The sequence below is a fragment of the Melospiza melodia genome, chromosome 18 (genome assembly GCF_035770615.1).
Source record: "Melospiza melodia melodia isolate bMelMel2 chromosome 18, bMelMel2.pri, whole genome shotgun sequence".
NCBI lineage: Eukaryota > Metazoa > Chordata > Aves > Passeriformes > Passerellidae > Melospiza > Melospiza melodia.
This window is the reverse complement of record NC_086211.1, coordinates 14,855,553-14,872,612: the sequence shown is the minus strand read 5'-3', so window position 1 is coordinate 14,872,612 and position 17,060 is coordinate 14,855,553. Positions and strand designations below refer to the sequence as shown.

Here is a 17,060-nt window from a genome sequence, read left to right as displayed (position 1 = left end):
TCAAGGTGTGTAAAAATTTATTTTGCTGTAGAGAACAAACCTAAAACATTACAGCTCCAGCAGATGTGGAGCAGGGAGACACCAACAGCAGGCACGGGCCCGGCTGGCAGAGCCACGCACGGTGGGCACAGAGGAGGACATTGAGCACGAGGGATTGGCCCTGGCAGTGCCAGGAACCAGCACTGAGTGTGTGCCCGACTGGCAGGGCAGCTCCAGCACAGGCAGGGACACGCAGAGCTGGGGACAGCAGGATGGGGACAGCACCCTGGGACTGTCCCAAGGAGAGACACTGGCGCTGCCCAGCAATTCCTCCATCCCCTCGCTGGTTCCAGGCCACCATAAAACATTTAAATAGACAAAACACAGAAAAAGCAGCTCTGGTGCTACCCTAGGATCTGCCCCTGCAGCTGCCTGGAGACTGACCCTGAGCGTGCTGGGGAACGCCAGGCTGGTGACACTGCCAGGCTGGTGACATGGCCAGGCTGGTGGCACGACCAGGTTGGTGACATGGCCAGGCTGGTGGCACAACCAGGTTGGTGACATGGCCAGGCTGATGGCATGACCAGGCTGGTGACACGGCCAGGCTGATGGCATGACCAGGTTGGTGGCACAACCAGGTTGGTGACATGGCCAGGCTGATGGCACAACCAGGTTGGTGACATGGCCAGGCTGATGGCACAACCAGGTTGGTGACATGGCCAGGCTGATGGCACAGCCAGGGCTGATCCAGGCTCCCCAGGAACCCAGGGATGGTGCTGGCCTGGCTCTTTGGGACTTGCACACAGGGACTGAGCTCAGTCCCAGCAGATGAAACCAGCTCAGGTGTGGGCAGGGGACGGGACAGGACAGGAAGGAGCTTCCAGTGGTGCCAGGAGATGCAATGCCCAGAGCCTCACGCTCTGGACAGGGCCCCACAGAGGGGACAGCAGGGCACAGGGCCTAGGGCACAGCGTGGCACCAGCTCAGTGATGGCACTGCCAGGGACAGACCGGGCACACAGCGGGCACCCAATGCCCTCCCAGTCCTTACCAGGGCTGCCAGAGCCCTGCAAACACTGCTGGCCATGAATACTGGTGGCCAGGGTGGGGAGGGGATGGGCCGAACGGGAGCCAGGAAAGGAGAGTGGATGGACCCAGAGCCTGGCACGCTGCAGGACTCACAAGATCGTTGTGTAGAAACAACAGAAAGGAGCTCAGGACAAACCCTGGTGGTCACTGTCCCCCCTCAGGCCAGGAGAGCAGCCCCTGTGCCTGGCAGGAGGGGCCAGGCTGATCCCTCACACTGGGCTGGGGGTGTCAGTGCCTGGCCCTCCCTCCCTGGCTCCCTGTGCCAGCCCTGGCTGAGGGAAACCGGGACAGGATCTGGAGCTGAGCCCCAGGGAGCTGCAGCCGTGAGCTCATCTGACAGCTCAGCTGCTGCTGGAGCTCCCCGGGGCCCCGGGAGCGCTGTGCCCTCCAGAATTGAGGGCACCAGCACAGCCCTCAGGGGAGGGGATGTGCCCAGTCCAACAGACACTGAAACACTCGTGTTTGAGCTTAAAAACAAGCGTTAAAAAAAACTGAACAGAATAAAAGACGAGGGTGATCCTCCAGCCGCTGGTGAGGCAGAGCTCTCCTGGCAGAGCTGCCAGCCCTGTGCCCACGGGGGCCAGGAGGCCACGGGCTGAGGCTGCCCGGTGCCAGGGCTGATCCTGCTGGTGCTGCGAGGTCTGGCTTCACTGCTCCTGCAATCCAGGCTGGGGGCAAAGGAGGATTTCCTACCGGGGCCAGCTTGAGGCGGGGCCCCTCCGGGCGTCGCTGGGGACGGAGCTGGTGTCACGGGGCCGGAGCGGGGCGTGGCTCTCACTTGTTCTTGGCCAGCAGGCGGTACAGGGTGAAGCCCACCAGCGCCGTCACCGCCGCCCCCAGCGCCACCCGCAGCCAGAAGGACGCGACTCCCAGCTCCACGGCGTTCAGGTGCCTGCAAGCAAACACAGAAGAAGCCGGTGAGTGTGGCTGTGCTGGTGCTCCCACCCCACACAGGGAGTGCCAGGAGGGTGAGCCCAGTGAGAATCTGAGATTCCCCATCCCTGCAAGCAGAGCTCTCATCACCCGGCATCAGCACCAAGCCAAGGGGGGGCTGTGGGATGGATGTGGCTGTCCCCTCCCCTGCCCTGGAAACAGCTCTCCAACACCTCAATAATTAGACAGGTATGTGTCTTTCTAGGTCAGGCTGCCTTTGCAACTCCCCAGGATGCCACCACAGGGACACTGGTGACAGGGACCGAAGGGCAGCGAGGGACAGGCCCTGGTGCTGCCCCAGGGTACACATCCCCTCCCCTAGCACGTGCTGGCCTGCACTAACAGCTCCTCTCCTCTCTCTGCCTCCATCCATAATTCATTCCCCACTACATCGGGGGAGCACAGCCAATCCCCGGCCCTCCATTACGCTGTTATTTATTTATACCACATACCCCAAGATATATTAAGAATATTTAAATTTTAATACTGCAGAGGGGAGGGAAAAAAAAAAAAAGCGTCAGCTCTAAAAATAAAGTTGTTTATTGAAAAGAAGCTGGAGGGAAAACTACTCACTAGTAATCCCATCCTGCCTTCCAACGCTCCCACACGCTCTCCCCGCCAGGGCTCGGCCCCTGGAGCTGTGCTGGCCCTGCCCAGCCCTGGAGCAGAGTGATTCCACTCACAGGGAGCCTCCTCTCTCCTCAGAGCCCCCCTCACCTCCTGTGACCAGCCTGGTGCTGTCCTGCCCCACTGCCAGCCCCTCTGGGGTGCAGTTTCTCTGTGTGACAGAGGTCTGGCTTCACTGACCTCTTTTCCAGCCTGATCCATCTCATCGGGAGAAAATAGCTGCCACCCCCCCCGTGGGCCTTGGCAAACTAAGCTGGCTACTCCTCTTCAGCATTTTTTTATCTTAGGCTTCAAAAATAAACACTCCTGTGGCAGGATCTATCTACTAAATCTGCCAGAGACATACACACAGGCAGCAGAAAACCTCCCCCCTCTGCAATTAGAGAAGAAGTGGCTTTTCTGTTTCAATTATTTGTATAAGCAGATCACAGAATCACAGAATCCTGGAATGGTTTGATTGGAAAGGAACATTAAAGCTCATCCCATCCCACCCCTGCCATGGGCAGGGACACCTCCCACTGTCCCAGGCTGCTCCCAGCCCTGCCCAGCCTGGCCTTGGGCACTGCCAGGGATCCAGGGGCAGCCACAGCTGCTCTGGGCACCCTGTGCCAGGGCCTGCCCACCCTCACAGGGAACAATTCCTTCCCAATATCCCCTCTAATCCTGTCCTCCTTCAGCTTAAGGCCATTCCCCCCTTGTCCTGTCACTGCATGCCCTAGATGACACCAAAAGCTGCAGAGAAACCAAAGCAAAAGCCCTGTGGCAGAGGCAGGGCTGGGACACAGCCCCCCGTGGGAAGGATACTAACGGGAAGGTGGCAGCAGTGGCCAGTTTGGTGTAGACAGCAGTGCTGGGTGGTCCCTGGCTGTGGCAGGAGAAGGGGAAGGGTGGAGGCAGGCAGTGCTTGTAGCAGAACTCAGCTGGGAAGAGCCCTGGCTGCTGGCTGGCTTCTGGCAGGTCTGTCTTGGAGGCCACGAACACACAGGGGATCTGGCTGTCCACGTAGTGTTGCTGCAGAGACAGAAACCCCAGCGAGGGGTTAGGGACCAACCCCAGGAGAGGCTGATGTCCCCTGTGCCCCTGGTGAGGTCTAACGGGACCCCTGGGTTGCCCAGGACCCCTGTGAAGGCCCCCAGGGTCCCTGCCAGGTACCTTGTAGATGCTGGCACAGTAGCTGAAGGATTTGGGGTCGCTCAGGCTGTAGATGAAGCAGGCGACGTCGCAGGCGGTGTCCGACGGCTTGGAGAAGGTGCTGTCAGCACTGACCTCGGACAGCTGCAGCACAGGGGACAGCAAGGTGGCACTGCAGGGTCCCAGGGCTCAGCTGCTCCTCACAGCAGCACAAGGACAGTGCCAGCACAGCCACAGGCACAGCCCAGCCCCATGGGCCAGGGTATGGGGACAGCCCAGCCATGCCAAGAGCCAGGCACAATTCCCTGCCCTCCCACACTTACTATGAGGTACTTCTCCTGGCCATTGACCTGCACTGTGTTGATGGTGTAGAGGGATGGCTTTCCTGGCTTCTCCTTCTGGGCCTGTCACAAGGAAAACAGCATCTCAGGTTGTGGAGACCCAAGCAGTGCTGGGTGAGGGACTGTTTCACACTGCCCTGAGCCCCCCTGGCCTGAAGGGCAGCCAGGGCCTGGCAAGGGATGTGGGGCTGCTCCTAACAGGCAGTGAAAGTCAGGTCAGAGCAGGGAAAGGGACAAGCAGAGGGAGCAGACCCACTGCTTTACCCACAATAAGGACACCAAAGCCACCAGCATAGAGGGGTGTGGAGCATGGGCAGGGAGGGCAGCACACAGAGGGGCCTGGCCAGGGGCAGGGAGGTGCCACCAAGGGACAGATCACTCCAGGACCCCCAGCTGTGCCTCCTGCTCCATCCTGGGAGCGTGGCCAGGCAGGGAGCAGCCACTCACCGCCAGGCTCCTGCCGAGGAAGGCCTGCAGGAAGGCAGACTTGCCTGCGCCCCGCGCTCCCAGCACCTTGCACAGGAACACATTCCTCTGGGTCTGCCCCTTCTCCAGGTCAATCCTCTTCTCCCGGGTCACTGGCAGCAGAGAGGGTGGTGAGAGCCAGGAGGGACCCAAGCTGGGACAGAAGGGGAGGGCATGGCTGTACCTGTGAGGGCCTGGGTCTGGGAGTCCTGCTCCGAGAGGATGGGGTAGCCCAGGTAGCCCAGGCACTCCAGGCAGTGCCGCACGTCCAGGTAAGCCACGAGCCTGCAGAGACAGAGCACGGCAGCAGGGTCAGCAAGGGCTCAGTGAGGTGAGCAAGGGCCAGGGAGAGGGACTGAGCTTACGTCCACTGGCAGAGGAATCCATGCAGGGAAAGCAGGCCTTTATCAGTGGTGCATACCGTGTTGTAGAGCTCGGGGCCCCAGGGCACGCAGGGGAACACGCTGAAGAAGTTCTGCAGCTCTGTGTGCGACAGGGCTCCATCCTGGTCCTGCCAAAACACACAGGGGAGTCACCAGGGGAGGCAGGGCCCAGCCTGTGCCCACGGGGGGCCCTGCCACACGGGCCACCTCCCTGCTGTGCACTGTCACAGGGATCTGTCAATGGCAGGCATCGATCGGCCGCAGCGAGGCCGGAGCTGGGCGAGCTCAGAGCCTCAGGGACTCCAGCACTGCACAGCAGCAAACAGGCCGTGGGACTGCAGCTGCAGCCAGGCAGGACTGTCCACGCCCACCCCACAGCCCTGAGCTGCCGTTGCTGGCACTCCTGGAGCCAGCTGTCCCACAGCAGCCTGCACCAGGCTAGCCTGGCCTTCCACAGCACTCAGCACTCAGGCTGCTGTGCCTGAGGAGGACCTGCTGGCACCTGGGCACCCAGGGATGTGCATCCGTTCAGTTCTGCTATTCCCCAGGGCTACAGAGCTGATCTGGACACTCAGGGATGTGTGTCCACTCTCTGCTGCCATTCCTGAGCCACTGCCCGTTGTCACAGAGCTGCCATTCCCCAGATGCACATCAACATTTGAATAGCCAGTCCGAGCAGGTGCATGCTGATCCAATACATCCCTTTCTCCCACTGTCCAAGAGCCTGAGTTTGGCACAAATGTGTTGCTTTCTCTCCCTCTCTCCAGCCTGGCAGCCCTCCACCAGGCTGGCAGATGCTGGTGTTCGGTCCATGGCTGCTGGCCAGCAGCTGTGCCCGCTTCCCTGCCCGCTTCCCTGCCCAATTCCCTCCCTCCCTGCCCAATTCCCTCCCTCCCTGCCCAATTCCCTGCCACCCTGCCCAATTCCCTGCCTCCCTGCCCAACTCCCTCCCTCCCTGCCCAACTCCCTCCCTGCCCAACTCCCTCCCTCCCTGCCCAGTTCCCTGCCACCCTGTCCAATTCCCTCCCTCCCTGCCCAATCCTCTGCTTCCCTGCCCAGCTCCCTCCCTGCCCAATTCCCTGCCTCCCTGCCTGCTGCAGCCCAGCACAAGGGCCATGCCAGCTTGATGCCAACTCAGACCCAGTCCCTCAAAGTCCAAACTGTCTCTTGGCCCAGAGTAGTGACCAAACCCCACGTCCCTGACAGGCCTCCAGACCACCTACAGCTTGCTGTGGCCTCTTCCTGCTCCCACAGCCTCCAAAGAGGGAATGCTGTGGCAGAGGAAAGCCTTTCCCTGGTGCTCCCTGGCACAGAGGAGGGTTAGGGGAGCACAGGTGTGCAGCCCCTGCCCTGCAGCCCCTGCCCTGCTGCCCACCTTGTCGTGCTTCTCAAAGAGCCTCTGCAGGAACTGGTATCCCAAGTGGTTGAGCTCTGTGGAGCAGCCAGGGGGCACACGGATCCTGTTGGGAAAAGCATGGAATTACTTAGGTTGGAAAAGCCCTCTCTGATTGAGTCCAACTGCTCCAACACTGTCAAGGCTATCATTGACCCATGTCCCCAAGTGCCACATCTATGCTGGAGAATTTTGCTCAGAGATGGCTTAAAAGGCAGCTGTGAGGAGCAAATTCTCACAGCCTGTTTCTGTAAACAACAAAAGTTCTCAGGCATGTTTATGTAAACAGCAGAAGTTCTCAGGCTGTTTTTAATAACAAGTAAATATCTTGTCCTTGGATAAGTTTTGGGAAAGCAAAAGTTGACAAACATGGAGGCCTTGAGAACTTTCATATCAGGGTGAGAACACAAATCTTGGTTTCAATAACAAACCACAGGTATTGAAAACAAAAGGAGGGGTTGGTGTGTAATCTGTGACCTATGATGAGCTCGGATTTTGTAATATGTATAAGCTTAATTAACAGCACTATAAAAGTGTGTGAGTGAGATCAATAAACTGGAGTTCAATGCTGATCAACAAAGGTGGGTCATCTCCCTTCACTTTCAACACATCTACAGAGCTTTGAATCCCTCCAGTGATGGGGGGACTCCACCACTGCCCTGGGCAGCTGTGCCAGTGCCTTTCAGCAGAGAAGTTTTTCCTACTACCCAACATAAACCTAGGAAAACCTAGGAAATTTTTCCTACTACCCAACCTAACTCTTTCAGCAGAGAAATTTTTCCTACTACCCAACTTAAAACCTCCCTTTTATCTTTCATATCTTATCCTGCAGTTCAGACACCCAAATGAACCTCCTCAAGCCCTGAATGAAGGGCAGTGTGTGAGCACATCTCACCCAGGGGAAACAGCTCCCCACTCCCTCCCTGCTCAAGGTCAGCTGTTGCCTCCAGGCCTGGCTATTCCTTGACACAGCCCCTTTATTTAGTGGAGAATCCCTTGAGGATGCACAGTGGCCTTTCCCTGGCACATCCCAGGCAGCCCAGGAGATGCTGTGCCCTCGCTCTGCCTCATGCCCAGGGCTTCAGCAGTGCCCTGGGTGCCATCCACCAGCGTGTCCCTGTCACCTCCCTGCAGCCTGCTCTCTGGGAAGAGGAGGAGGCAGCTCCCAAGCCAAACCCTTCCATTGCTGCCAGCTCCCCATCTCCAGAGTGGCAGGGAGCAGAGAGAAGACGGGAGCTGCACAATGCGCCGCGAGGGCTGTGCTGACAGCTCACTGCTCCCGACAGAGCCGCTGTGCCTCGCTCAGCCAGGCACATGGCAGCCTCCAAGAACCCCTTGCTGATGTCAAGGCAAGTCTGCATTTCATTCCCCACCTTGCTGTCTGCCTAAATCAGCAGCCCCAGGCGTGCTGTGTTTGTCCCTGAGCCCAAGTGTCAGCTCCTGCCCCAGGGGAAAGTGAGCACTGTGAACCTGACCCCAGAGCAGCTCCTGAGCTGCAGGGAGGATGCAGCCAGGGTGCTGGGGATGCTGGGCCATGCACCAGGGGGATGTGGCCCCTGGGCAGCCCTGGGCACTCACTGTGGGTACAGGTAATCATCTGTCAGCTCCAGCTCGTCGTCGTAGCCGAAGCGGCGCAGGATGGTCCAGGTGGTCTCGTGCCGGCCCCTCTGGATGAAGAGGGTGTTGAGGAAGAGGAAGCCTGCAGGAGAGACCAGGGGGCTCAGCCACAGGGGAGTCAGCTCAGCCTCAGGGCTCAGTGGAGTCAGCTCAGGCTCAGGGGTGCACCCCTCAGCCGTGCTTCCCCTGGGAAAACACTGCTGGCTCAGAGAGCCACAGCAGCTTGCTTTAACAACAGGGACTAACTAGGCCTGGACTAACTAGGCCAGGAGGCTCAGACCAAGGGCAGCCCCTGGGATGTGCTGAGGGAGGAGGATCCCCCCAACCCTGGGGAGGAGCAGGGAGCCCCTGGGCTGTTACCGTTCAAGGTGAGGCCGTTGTCCTGCACCCCGTCTGTCGTGTTCTTCCACACAACCATCTTCACATCCTCCAGGGCCTGGGGAGCCAGGGGGTTTCCAAAACAAGACTTCTGCCTCCCAAGAGAATGAACACCATTGTCAGAAAAGCACTCAGAGAGCACAATCCTGTCCCCTCTCCCTTGGCAAGGAATGGGGCTTCAGGGAGGGAAAATCCACCCAGCTCATGGATTTCTGTCTTATGCCTTGACCAAACTCCTGTTCTTCAGCATCTCAATAATTCAGGGCTCTCAGCACCTCCAGAGCCTCCTGGTCTTCCCATGGCAGAGCAAACAGCCCAAGCTTGGGAAGATGGAGCCCCACATGCTCAGAGATGCACCCAGCTGTGCCACAGAAACACCAAACAGGAACGGGATGGCTGTGCCAGGAGGGGCAGCTCCTCTGCTGGAAAGGGAATCCCAGGCACTGGAGAACTCCTCAACTCTGCAGCCACCCTACCTGGAAGTAGTTGAGCTCATCATCACTGAGGATCTGGTTGTTGTCCTGGTCTGAGAGGTTGAAGATGCGGGTCAGCGCTCGAGCACAGGAGGGTTTGAGCTGCAAGGACCAACCATGGTGACAGTGACAGGGCCAGCCACAGCCTGGCCCTTCCTCCTGCAGCCCCACACTCAGAGGGCTCCTTCCTGCACTTCTAGGCCTGTACCACAGCCTCCTTGGAGGTGGGACTCACGGAATCATTAAGGGTGGAAAACTGCCCCAAGATCTGAGTCCAGCTGTTCCCCCAGCACTGCCAAGGCCACCAGTAGCCCATGTCCCCAAGTGCCACATCCACAGAGCTTTAGAATCCTTCCAGGAATGCTGACTCCACCATTCCAGCTGTGCCAGTGCCTGACCACCCTTACCATGAAGAAATTTTTCCTACTATCCCATCTAAAGTCAGAGAGGACAATCCATGGGGAATTGTTCTTCTTGACCCTTCCCTCCACAACCAACACACAACCTGGAGCATGAGGGCTTCTGCCCCAACACACCCCAGTCCCTGCAGGTGTACTGAGCACAGGAGTCTGTGCCAGCCCAAACCCTCCACCTGCATTCCAAAACCTCCAGCCCAGAGCAGTGTGAGGGAAGGAGACTCCCCCAGGAACCCACCTGCTTCTCCTCTGGGTCATACAGCGGGGCAGTGGGGTGCAGCACAGCTTTCTGGGCATAGTAGAAGAGCTCAGAGATGTTCTTGAGGTTCTTGGCAGAGCACTGGGGATTAAGAAGAAGAGAGAGAGGATGATACAATCTCCCCCAGCCAGACTAGCTGTGCCTCAAAACCCAGAGCAACATTTTTCCACCATGAGGAAAAATCCAAAGGGGCAATCCCCGGGGTTTTGTTCTGGCTTTGCTGTGCCCATTCCACAGCCCCAGAACCAACAGGGCCTGTGTGGAGCTCCAACTAGAGAGCCACAGAGGGCAGACACAGAAAGCTGCTCCTTTGGCAAGGGGTTAAAGGACAGGAAGGCCAAAGGACAGGCTCTCAACCTCTGGACTTGTGTAGAGCAACACCATCAGGGCAGCTCTCCAGGAGCACAGGGGCTCCCTGGCTCCCACCAAACCAGCATTCCCACCCCTCAGGGAGGCCCTGCACACCCCCCAGCCCCCTCACCTCCACACAGGTCTCAATCTCCGAGAACTGGTTCATGATGGGTAGGATGACCTCCATGGAGCTGCCCACCTGCAGGTCAGACTTGTTTCCCACTAAAATAATGGGGGTTCTAGGAGAAGACACAGAGCACAAGTGAGGCCAGCCCTCCCAGCACTGTGCCAGCCATTGGTGCTCCCATGGGCACGTCAGGGAGGCCCCAGCTCTCCTCTGCAAGGTCCAGAGCAGCTTTCCTGCCTCCCACAGCCGGGAGCATCCATCTGGAGAAACAGACTGCCTGATCCTGCTTATGCTTTCACCCAGCAACAATATGCTCAGGAGCCTTTAATCCAGCACAGCAGCCTTCTGCCCAAGAGATCCACACACAAACTAAAGCTTCTGTGCTCCCACACCCCCCTGGCAGCCTCCTCTCCCTGCCTGTCTGCCTGAGATCACGGGGGGAGAAGGATCCCTCCTCAGTGACCCCCTGCCTCAACGGGATCTCAGGTGGAGGAAAGTGCCCCTGTGCTTCTGCTCTAAGTGGTCTGGCCACAAACCACAGTCCTGGAATGGTTTTGGTTGGGAGGGACCTTAAAGCTCATCCCATCCCACCCCCTGCCATAGGCAGGGACACCCCCATTAGACCATGGCTCCCATTCAACCCAGCCTGGATCAAACCACAAAGCTGGTTTGCTCTCAGCACCCTCAGTAGGAGGTAAGGATGGTGGGCACCCCACAGCCCCCAGAACCCCCCAATCACACCCCACACAGTACCTGGACCCCTTCTCAAGTCCCCCGTTGACCATGGGGATCCACTTTGTGCGAATCTGGAAGGTGAGCAGAGGGAAAGGACCGTGAGCACAGCTCCAGGCAGGCAGGAACATTCCCTGCAGCCATCTGCTCCCCAGCATCCCCTCACACCAGCAGGCAGAGCAGCCCCAGGGATGCTGGGTGCCAGCACTGGGATGCAACAAGCCTGCTGTCCTGCTGTGAGTAACAACCTTGGGTGGGACTCAGCTTCTGCTAGCAGGAATCTCTGACCCAAAATCCCACAGGGCTAGGGGCCATCAGTACGTGCCCACACCACAGGGCAGCACAGAAACCCCAGCACTGGAGCAGGGCCGTGGTGGGGACCCATCACCTTGTCAATGGTGGCTTCCTTGGTGACATCGTACACCATGCAGACCACGTTGGCCTGCAAGAGAAACAGGAGAGGGTGGTGAGGGGGTCCCTGCCACACTTGTGGCAGCAGGGAATGTCATGGAAGCAAGGAATGCCAGGGCAGCAGGGAATGCCAGGGCAGCAGGGAATGCCAGGGGAGCAGAGAAGGCCATGGAAGCAGGGAATGCCAGGGCAGCAGGGAATGCCAGGGGAGCAGGGAACGCCATGGAAGCATGGAATGCCAGGGGAGCAGGGAATGCCAGGGCAGCAGGGAATGCCAGGGGAGCAGGGAATGCCAGGGCAGCAGGGAATGCCAGGGGAGCAGAGAAGGCCATGGAAGCAGGGAATGCTAGGGGAGCAGGGAACGCCAGGGCAGCAGGGAACGCCATGGGAGCAGGGAATGACATGGGAGCAGAGAATGCCAGGGCAGCAGGGAATGCCAGGGGAGCAGAGAAGGCCATGGAAGCAGGGAATGCCAGGGGAGCAGGGAATGACATGGGAGCAGGGAATGCAAGGGCTGCAGGGAATGCCAGGGCAGCAGGGAATGACATGGGAGCAGGGAATGCAAGGGCTGCAGGGAATGCCATGGAAGCAGGGAATGCCAGGGCAGCAGGGAATGACATGGGAGCAGGGAATGCCAGGGGAACAGGGAATGCCAGGGCAGCAGGGAATGCCAGGGCAGCAGGGAATACCAGGGCAGCAGGGAATGCTATGGGAGCAGGGAATGCCAGGGCAGCAGGGAATACCAGGGGAACAGGGAATGCTGCCTGAGCTGCCAGGGAAGCGCTGGGCCGAGCGCACGTGAGCACGGACACGTACACAGCCCCCCGCGCCCTCAGCACGAGCCCTCGAGCCCCTGGGAGCAGCTCCTGTGCCTCAGGAGCTCCTGGGAGAAGTTCCTCTGCCTCAGGAGCTGCTGCTCCCACGCCTGCTGGCCCAGACCCCCCTCACAGCAGCCATGCCCCAGCTGTCCTCCCCTCCTGACCCCTGCAGACAGGGCCAGCACCGAGGCTTTATCGGAAGCAGACAGGAGGGATCACTGGTCCTTTCAGCAGAGAGTTTAATGCTAATCCGAGGACACACAAGGGTTTAGGCAGGATTTCCTGGAGCCATTTAAAGCTTCTGTGTACTCCTGCTGTCTGGGTGGAGGGAGCAGGACCCCCGTGCCCACCTTCTCGACTGTTAGCCACCGGGGTTGGGAGATTAAACAGCTTTGCTCACGTGAGAGAAATGGTTTTATTATCCATAATTAAAAGGTCCTCATGTCTGCAGAGTCAAGGTTAATCCCAGGGCAAAGAGCAGCTGGGTCCAACCCAGCCAGACAACTTAATTATTCCTCCATGGCTGCTCTGAGGGCTCCCTCATCCCTCCCTGCTCAGTGCTCGCCTGCAGCTCCAGCTCCCAGATTAACTCCTCTGTGCCACAGCTTCATCAGACAGCCACAGGGATCTAAGCAGGGGTCCTGCCCAAACCCAGCAACTGCTCCTCCCTCTTCTGAGTCTGTGGGGAATATCCTGAGGCTGAGAGCACAGTGTTTGCTCCTGCCTCCTCCTCCTCCCGTGGGCAGCGAGCTGCCCCCACTACTCGCCTTCTGGAGGCTCCCCGGAGGCCTTGGACAAGCCACACACAACAGCTTACAAGACAGAGCAGGATTAAACAAGCCTCTAAACAAACCAGGAGCATTAATCCATGGATAACAAACTGCCTGTGCCTCTCTGGGTGGCTAACAGGGAGGGGAGGGGAGCAGCCATGTGTCCCCTGGGGACCACAGCCTCCTGTGCCCATCCCGGCCAGCCCTGCTCACCTTGGCGATCTCCTCCTGCAGCTCCTCCTCCGTCTGCTCCGACTCTGCAAGGGGAATGAAGCCATCACCACCTGCCCAGGCAGGGCCACCCCGTCCCAAAGCCCTCGGGCAGGCAGGGAAGGGGAGAAGCCAGGCAGGACAGGGCCCTACCTGAGTAGTCCACAATGTGTGTGGGGACCTTCTCAGGGGTGACATCGGCCGGGATGGTGATCTCCTCTGCCCGGGGGGGCACCTGCAAAGGCAGCACACCCCCTCCAGCCAAGCAGCACAGGTGACAAGGGACTTCAGAGCCTTGGCCACTGCCAGGGCAGGATGAGCTGTGGATCATGGATCACTCTTGGCCCACCAGGCTGCAGCAGCCCCCTGCACTTCAGCCCTGGCACAGGCAGTGGCCTCCAGGTGGAACTTCCACCTGCCTCCCTCACACCGAGCTCCTGATCCCGGTGGAGATAAACCCTGGACACTCCCTGGGCTCCTCTGGTTGTATGGGCTGGGCTGGGAGCAGAGAAGGGGTGCAGGGCTGGTCCCCTCAAACCCCTGACCTGATGCTGCCCAGCACAACACCATGGAGGGCACACATGGGCAGCAGGAGAAACCACCTGAAGCTCAGGGAAAATGTGCCTGGACAGACTGATCCCATTTCCCTACCCAAACTATGCTGGGGCAGCCAGATGTTGAGGGGCACATCTGGCTGGATGCTGCTGCTCAGAGCACCAAACCCATCTCCAGAGGGTGCAGCGGGCAGGGAATGGAGCTGCCCCTTCCAAGGGCTTTGTGGTGGTGCCAGCCCTGCTGTGCTGGTGACAGAGACCCCCAGCAGCAGCAAGGGGGGCCCTGAGAGGCACCAACACCCTCCTCAGGGCAGAGAGAGCTGCAAGTCAGGATCAGCCCCCAGGTCGGAATCAGAGCACAAACTGAGAAAAACACCACCCCAGCTGGAGTTCCCTGCGGTCCTCACTGAGTTCACCTGAACCAGCCCCGTGACTGCCACAGCCCCGTGAGCTGCGAGCACCTCCCAGACAGTCCCACCTCCAGCGGGGACACTGGGACAGAGCTGTCCCACCCAGCCCCATCTCCAGCAGGGACACTGAGGACAGAGCTGTCCCACCCAGTCCCACCTCCAGCGGGGACACTGAGGACAGAGCTGTCCCACCCAGCCCCATCTCCAGCAGGGACACTGAGGACAGAGCTGTCCCACCCAGTCCCACCTCCAGCGGGGACACTGGGACAGAGCTGTCCCACCCAGCCCATCTCCAGCAGGGACACTGAGGACAGAGCTGTCCCACCCAGCCCCACCTCCAGCGGGGACACTGGGACAGAGCTGTCCCACCCAGCCCCATCTCCAGCAGGGACACTGGGACAGAGCTGTCCCACCCAGCCCCATCTCCAGCGGGGACACTGGGACAGAGCTGTCCCACCCAGCCCATCTCCAGCGGGGACACTGGGACAGAGCTGTCCCACCCAGCCCATCTCCAGCAGGGACACTGAGGACAGAGCTGTCCCACCCAGTCCCACCTCCAGCAGGGACACTGGGACAGAGCTGTCCCACCCAGTCCCACCTCCAGCGGGGACACTGGGACAGAGCTGTCCCACCCAGCGAGGGGCCTGGGCTGGGGCCGTGCGCGTCCCCTCCCCACTCACCTCTTCAGGAAACTCCTCTCCCACCAGAGCCATGATCAGGGACGTCTTCCCCACCTGGGCTAGGAAATAAAGGGAGGACGTTGACATGGGCACCGGCACGGCAGAGCTTGAGGGGGCCAGCGGCAGGTGGGAGCCACGTCCGGAGCCGGGATCGCCCGGTGACAATGACGGGCCCGGTCTGTCCCCTGGTCCCGCCTGTGACGGGGGGTCCGCCTGGGCCCCCTGCCCGCCCTCGCTCCTCCCTTGCAGAAGAACCCTCTCCCCCGGCTCCCCGTGCCCCCTGCCCCTTGCCGGGCTGCAGGAGCCTCCCCCGGCCCCGTGCCCGTGCCCCCCTCACCCTCCCCGAGCAGGAGGATCCGCACGTCCCGTTTCATGGCGGCGCCGCCGCCTGCCCGGCCCGGCCCCCCCCGCTTCCGGCCGCAGCAGCGAGCGGCGGCGCAGAGAGGCGCGGGCAGCGCGGCGCCCCCTGGCGGCGCCAGCATACACAGACCTCCAGCCTTGGTCTTTGGATGGTTTATTAACGAAAACAAAACGTTCAACGGCAACAAACGGCGAACGGGGCCGTGACACACATTCCAGGCCCGGGCGGGGCCGCGGGCGGGCCAGCCGCTGCAGCCGTGAGGGAGCGGTTCGGGCCTGGCTGCGGCCGGAGCCGGGGCCTGCCCTGCTGGCGAAGCGTCGCTGGTGCGGGGCCAGCCCGGCTCAGGCGCCCGGCAGCTCCCACACGAGCACGGCGCTGTGCGAGGCCGTGAGGAGGCGGCGGCCCGAGGGCGCGAAGCGGCAGAGGTGCACGGTGTCGTCATGGCCGGCGTAGTCCTGCGGGGTCCCGGCGGGGCAGGGCTGCAGCCGCAGCAGCCGGTCTGGGGAGAGCAGCGGCTCAGGGCTCTGCCAGGAGCCTCCCACTGGCCCCCATCGCCCTCCAGACCATTCCCTGTCACTCACAGACCTTCTCCATCTCTAGTCCCTTCCAGAAGCACCATTTGTGGTCACCTCCCACCCCCTTTCCATGTCTTGTTCTGGCCAGAAGCACCATTCCCCCTCAGCTTCAGCCTCTCTCCCGGTCCTTTCCCAGCCACAAGCCCTATTTCCAGTCACCCCCAGCCCCTGTCCCTGTCCTTTCCCAGCCAGAAGCACCGTTCCCAGTCACTCCCCAGGCTCCCTCCCTGCTGCTGAGCTGAGTGACACAGGACAGACAGACCCAAACTGCTCCAGGAGGAAGGTGCCCTTGCCAGGAGCAGGGTCCTGCCTGCACCCATGCTGTGGGAAGGTCCCTGCTGCCTCACAGGCTGCAGAAATGGAGACAGTCCAGAACCCTGGGAAGTCATTGCAGTGACAGATGCTGCCCATGGCCAAGAGGATTGACCTCATGCGTCTCATTTCTGAGCCAGGAGCCTCCTGGAGGTTTCTCCTCTCCCTGGACTGTAGCTCCCAGGTTTGAGGACATGTCTCTTGTTTGGATGAATGAGGACACTTGTTTCCCCTCTGGCAGAAGAAGAAGTGGCCCAGGCACCCCCAGCACTCACCACTAAAGCCAAGAGCCATGAAAGGTGCAGCTGGGGACAGGCTGAGGGATGTGGCAAAGGCTGGCAGGGAGATCTTCCTGAGCACCTGCAGGCCAGCAAGAGAAACACGGGCAGCTCAAAGGGGAGGGCAGAGCCACAGCTGTGCAGCCACAGCCCTACGGAGGGTGATGGGGAGGCTGAGGGTGCACAGCTCCTAAAGCTGCCCCAGGCATCCAGGAGACAATGGAGAGAGTGTTGGATGTTCTGGAAGCAGCCACCTTCCTCTCGCTGGGATCAGGGACTGGCTGCCTGCCTGGATGCAGCCTGAGGCTGGGGCAGGGCTCTGCTGCTCACCTGGGCCACACTCAGGAGTTTCCAAAATGAAAATCTGTTCCCTGAGTAGCTGCCTGAGCCCACCCCACCCCTGGGACTGAGGGTAACACACAGGGCAGCCTCCCCTGTCCCCACTGCCCGTGGCAGGGGACAGGTACCTGTTTTTTCCTCAGGCTGTAGAACAAAGCTTCCTTCTGCAGCCCAAAGCCCACGTAGACCAGGACACCATGTTCCCAAGGGCAGAACGCAGCCAGGCTGGGAGGCAGGCTGTCCAGACCCTGAAGAGGGAAACCAAAGGCAACAAAACAGGCTGGGTTCTCTTATTTGGATCAATGAGAGATAACAGGAGAGCACAGAGGGACCCCAGGGCTGTGAGGGTTTGAGCAGTGAGACATGAGTATGGTGGAGGCTGCTTCCTCCCTCTTGCATTCCCATCTCTGGCTCAGGGAAAGCAAGGGAAGAACAACCACACCCTGCCATGGAAACCTGAAGCAAATCATTTAGTGTTGTAGGAGCAGGTCCCATGAGGCTCCAACAGGTTGAATTCCCACTGACATATTACTGCTGCATGGGCTTGAAGCTGGGATTTGGTTGTGGATCAGCTTAACACAAGAAAACAGGGCCCAGGAGGCAGATCTTGAGCAGGGGATGCAAGATCAAACCTTCATGCTGCAGGGAG

General features: G+C 60.0%; 2 protein-coding genes across 3 annotated transcripts in view; both read right to left on the bottom strand.

Annotated features, from left to right (window-relative positions):
- Positions 1-14,950, bottom strand: RHOT2 (ras homolog family member T2). Of its 2 annotated transcripts, none has more exons than XM_063171282.1 (19): positions 14,884-14,950; positions 14,547-14,600; positions 13,056-13,137; positions 12,906-12,949; positions 11,082-11,135; positions 10,715-10,767; positions 9,965-10,073; positions 9,463-9,564; positions 8,812-8,910; positions 8,318-8,426; positions 7,919-8,039; positions 6,323-6,407; positions 4,930-5,075; positions 4,749-4,849; positions 4,547-4,677; positions 4,082-4,162; positions 3,780-3,902; positions 3,436-3,638; positions 1-1,959 (listed from the first exon to the last, which is right to left on the bottom strand). In XM_063171282.1, the coding sequence occupies exons 2-19, from the start codon at positions 14,577-14,579 to the stop codon at positions 1,842-1,844; spliced, it is 1,794 nt and encodes a 597-aa protein (XP_063027352.1). In that variant the 5' UTR covers positions 14,580-14,600; positions 14,884-14,950; the 3' UTR covers positions 1-1,841. The 2 variants fall into 2 exon arrangements, with proteins under 2 accessions (XP_063027352.1, XP_063027351.1); XM_063171281.1 differs by having other exon boundaries at positions 14,547-14,605; positions 14,884-14,944.
- A 198-nt stretch (positions 14,951-15,148) lies between these two features.
- WDR90 (WD repeat domain 90) overlaps positions 15,149-17,060 on the bottom strand; it is a 39,047-nt gene continuing 37,135 nt past the window's right edge. The window contains exons 40-42 of the mRNA XM_063171280.1: positions 16,540-16,659; positions 16,070-16,154; positions 15,149-15,406 (exon numbers count right to left, since the gene is read on the bottom strand). Of these exons, the coding sequence (XP_063027350.1) occupies positions 15,249-15,406; positions 16,070-16,154; positions 16,540-16,659 (363 nt within the window). The 3' untranslated portion in view covers positions 15,149-15,248. The remainder of the gene's footprint in view (positions 15,407-16,069; positions 16,155-16,539; positions 16,660-17,060) is intronic.

Bases quoted from the DNA above. Each gene is read 5' to 3' on its own strand.
- RHOT2 (XM_063171281.1), bottom strand. From the start codon at position 14,920: ATGAAACGGGACGTGCGGATCCTCCTGCTCGGGGAGG. The intron at 13,138-14,546 runs GTGAGTGGGGAG...CTGCCTTTGCAG, and splicing joins GAGAGGAGTTTCCTGAAGAG to GTGCCCCCCCGGGCAGAGGA. The intron at 5,076-6,322 runs GTGGGCAGCAGG...GTGTTTTGGCAG, and splicing joins TCTTTGAGAAGCACGACAAG to GACCAGGATGGAGCCCTGTC.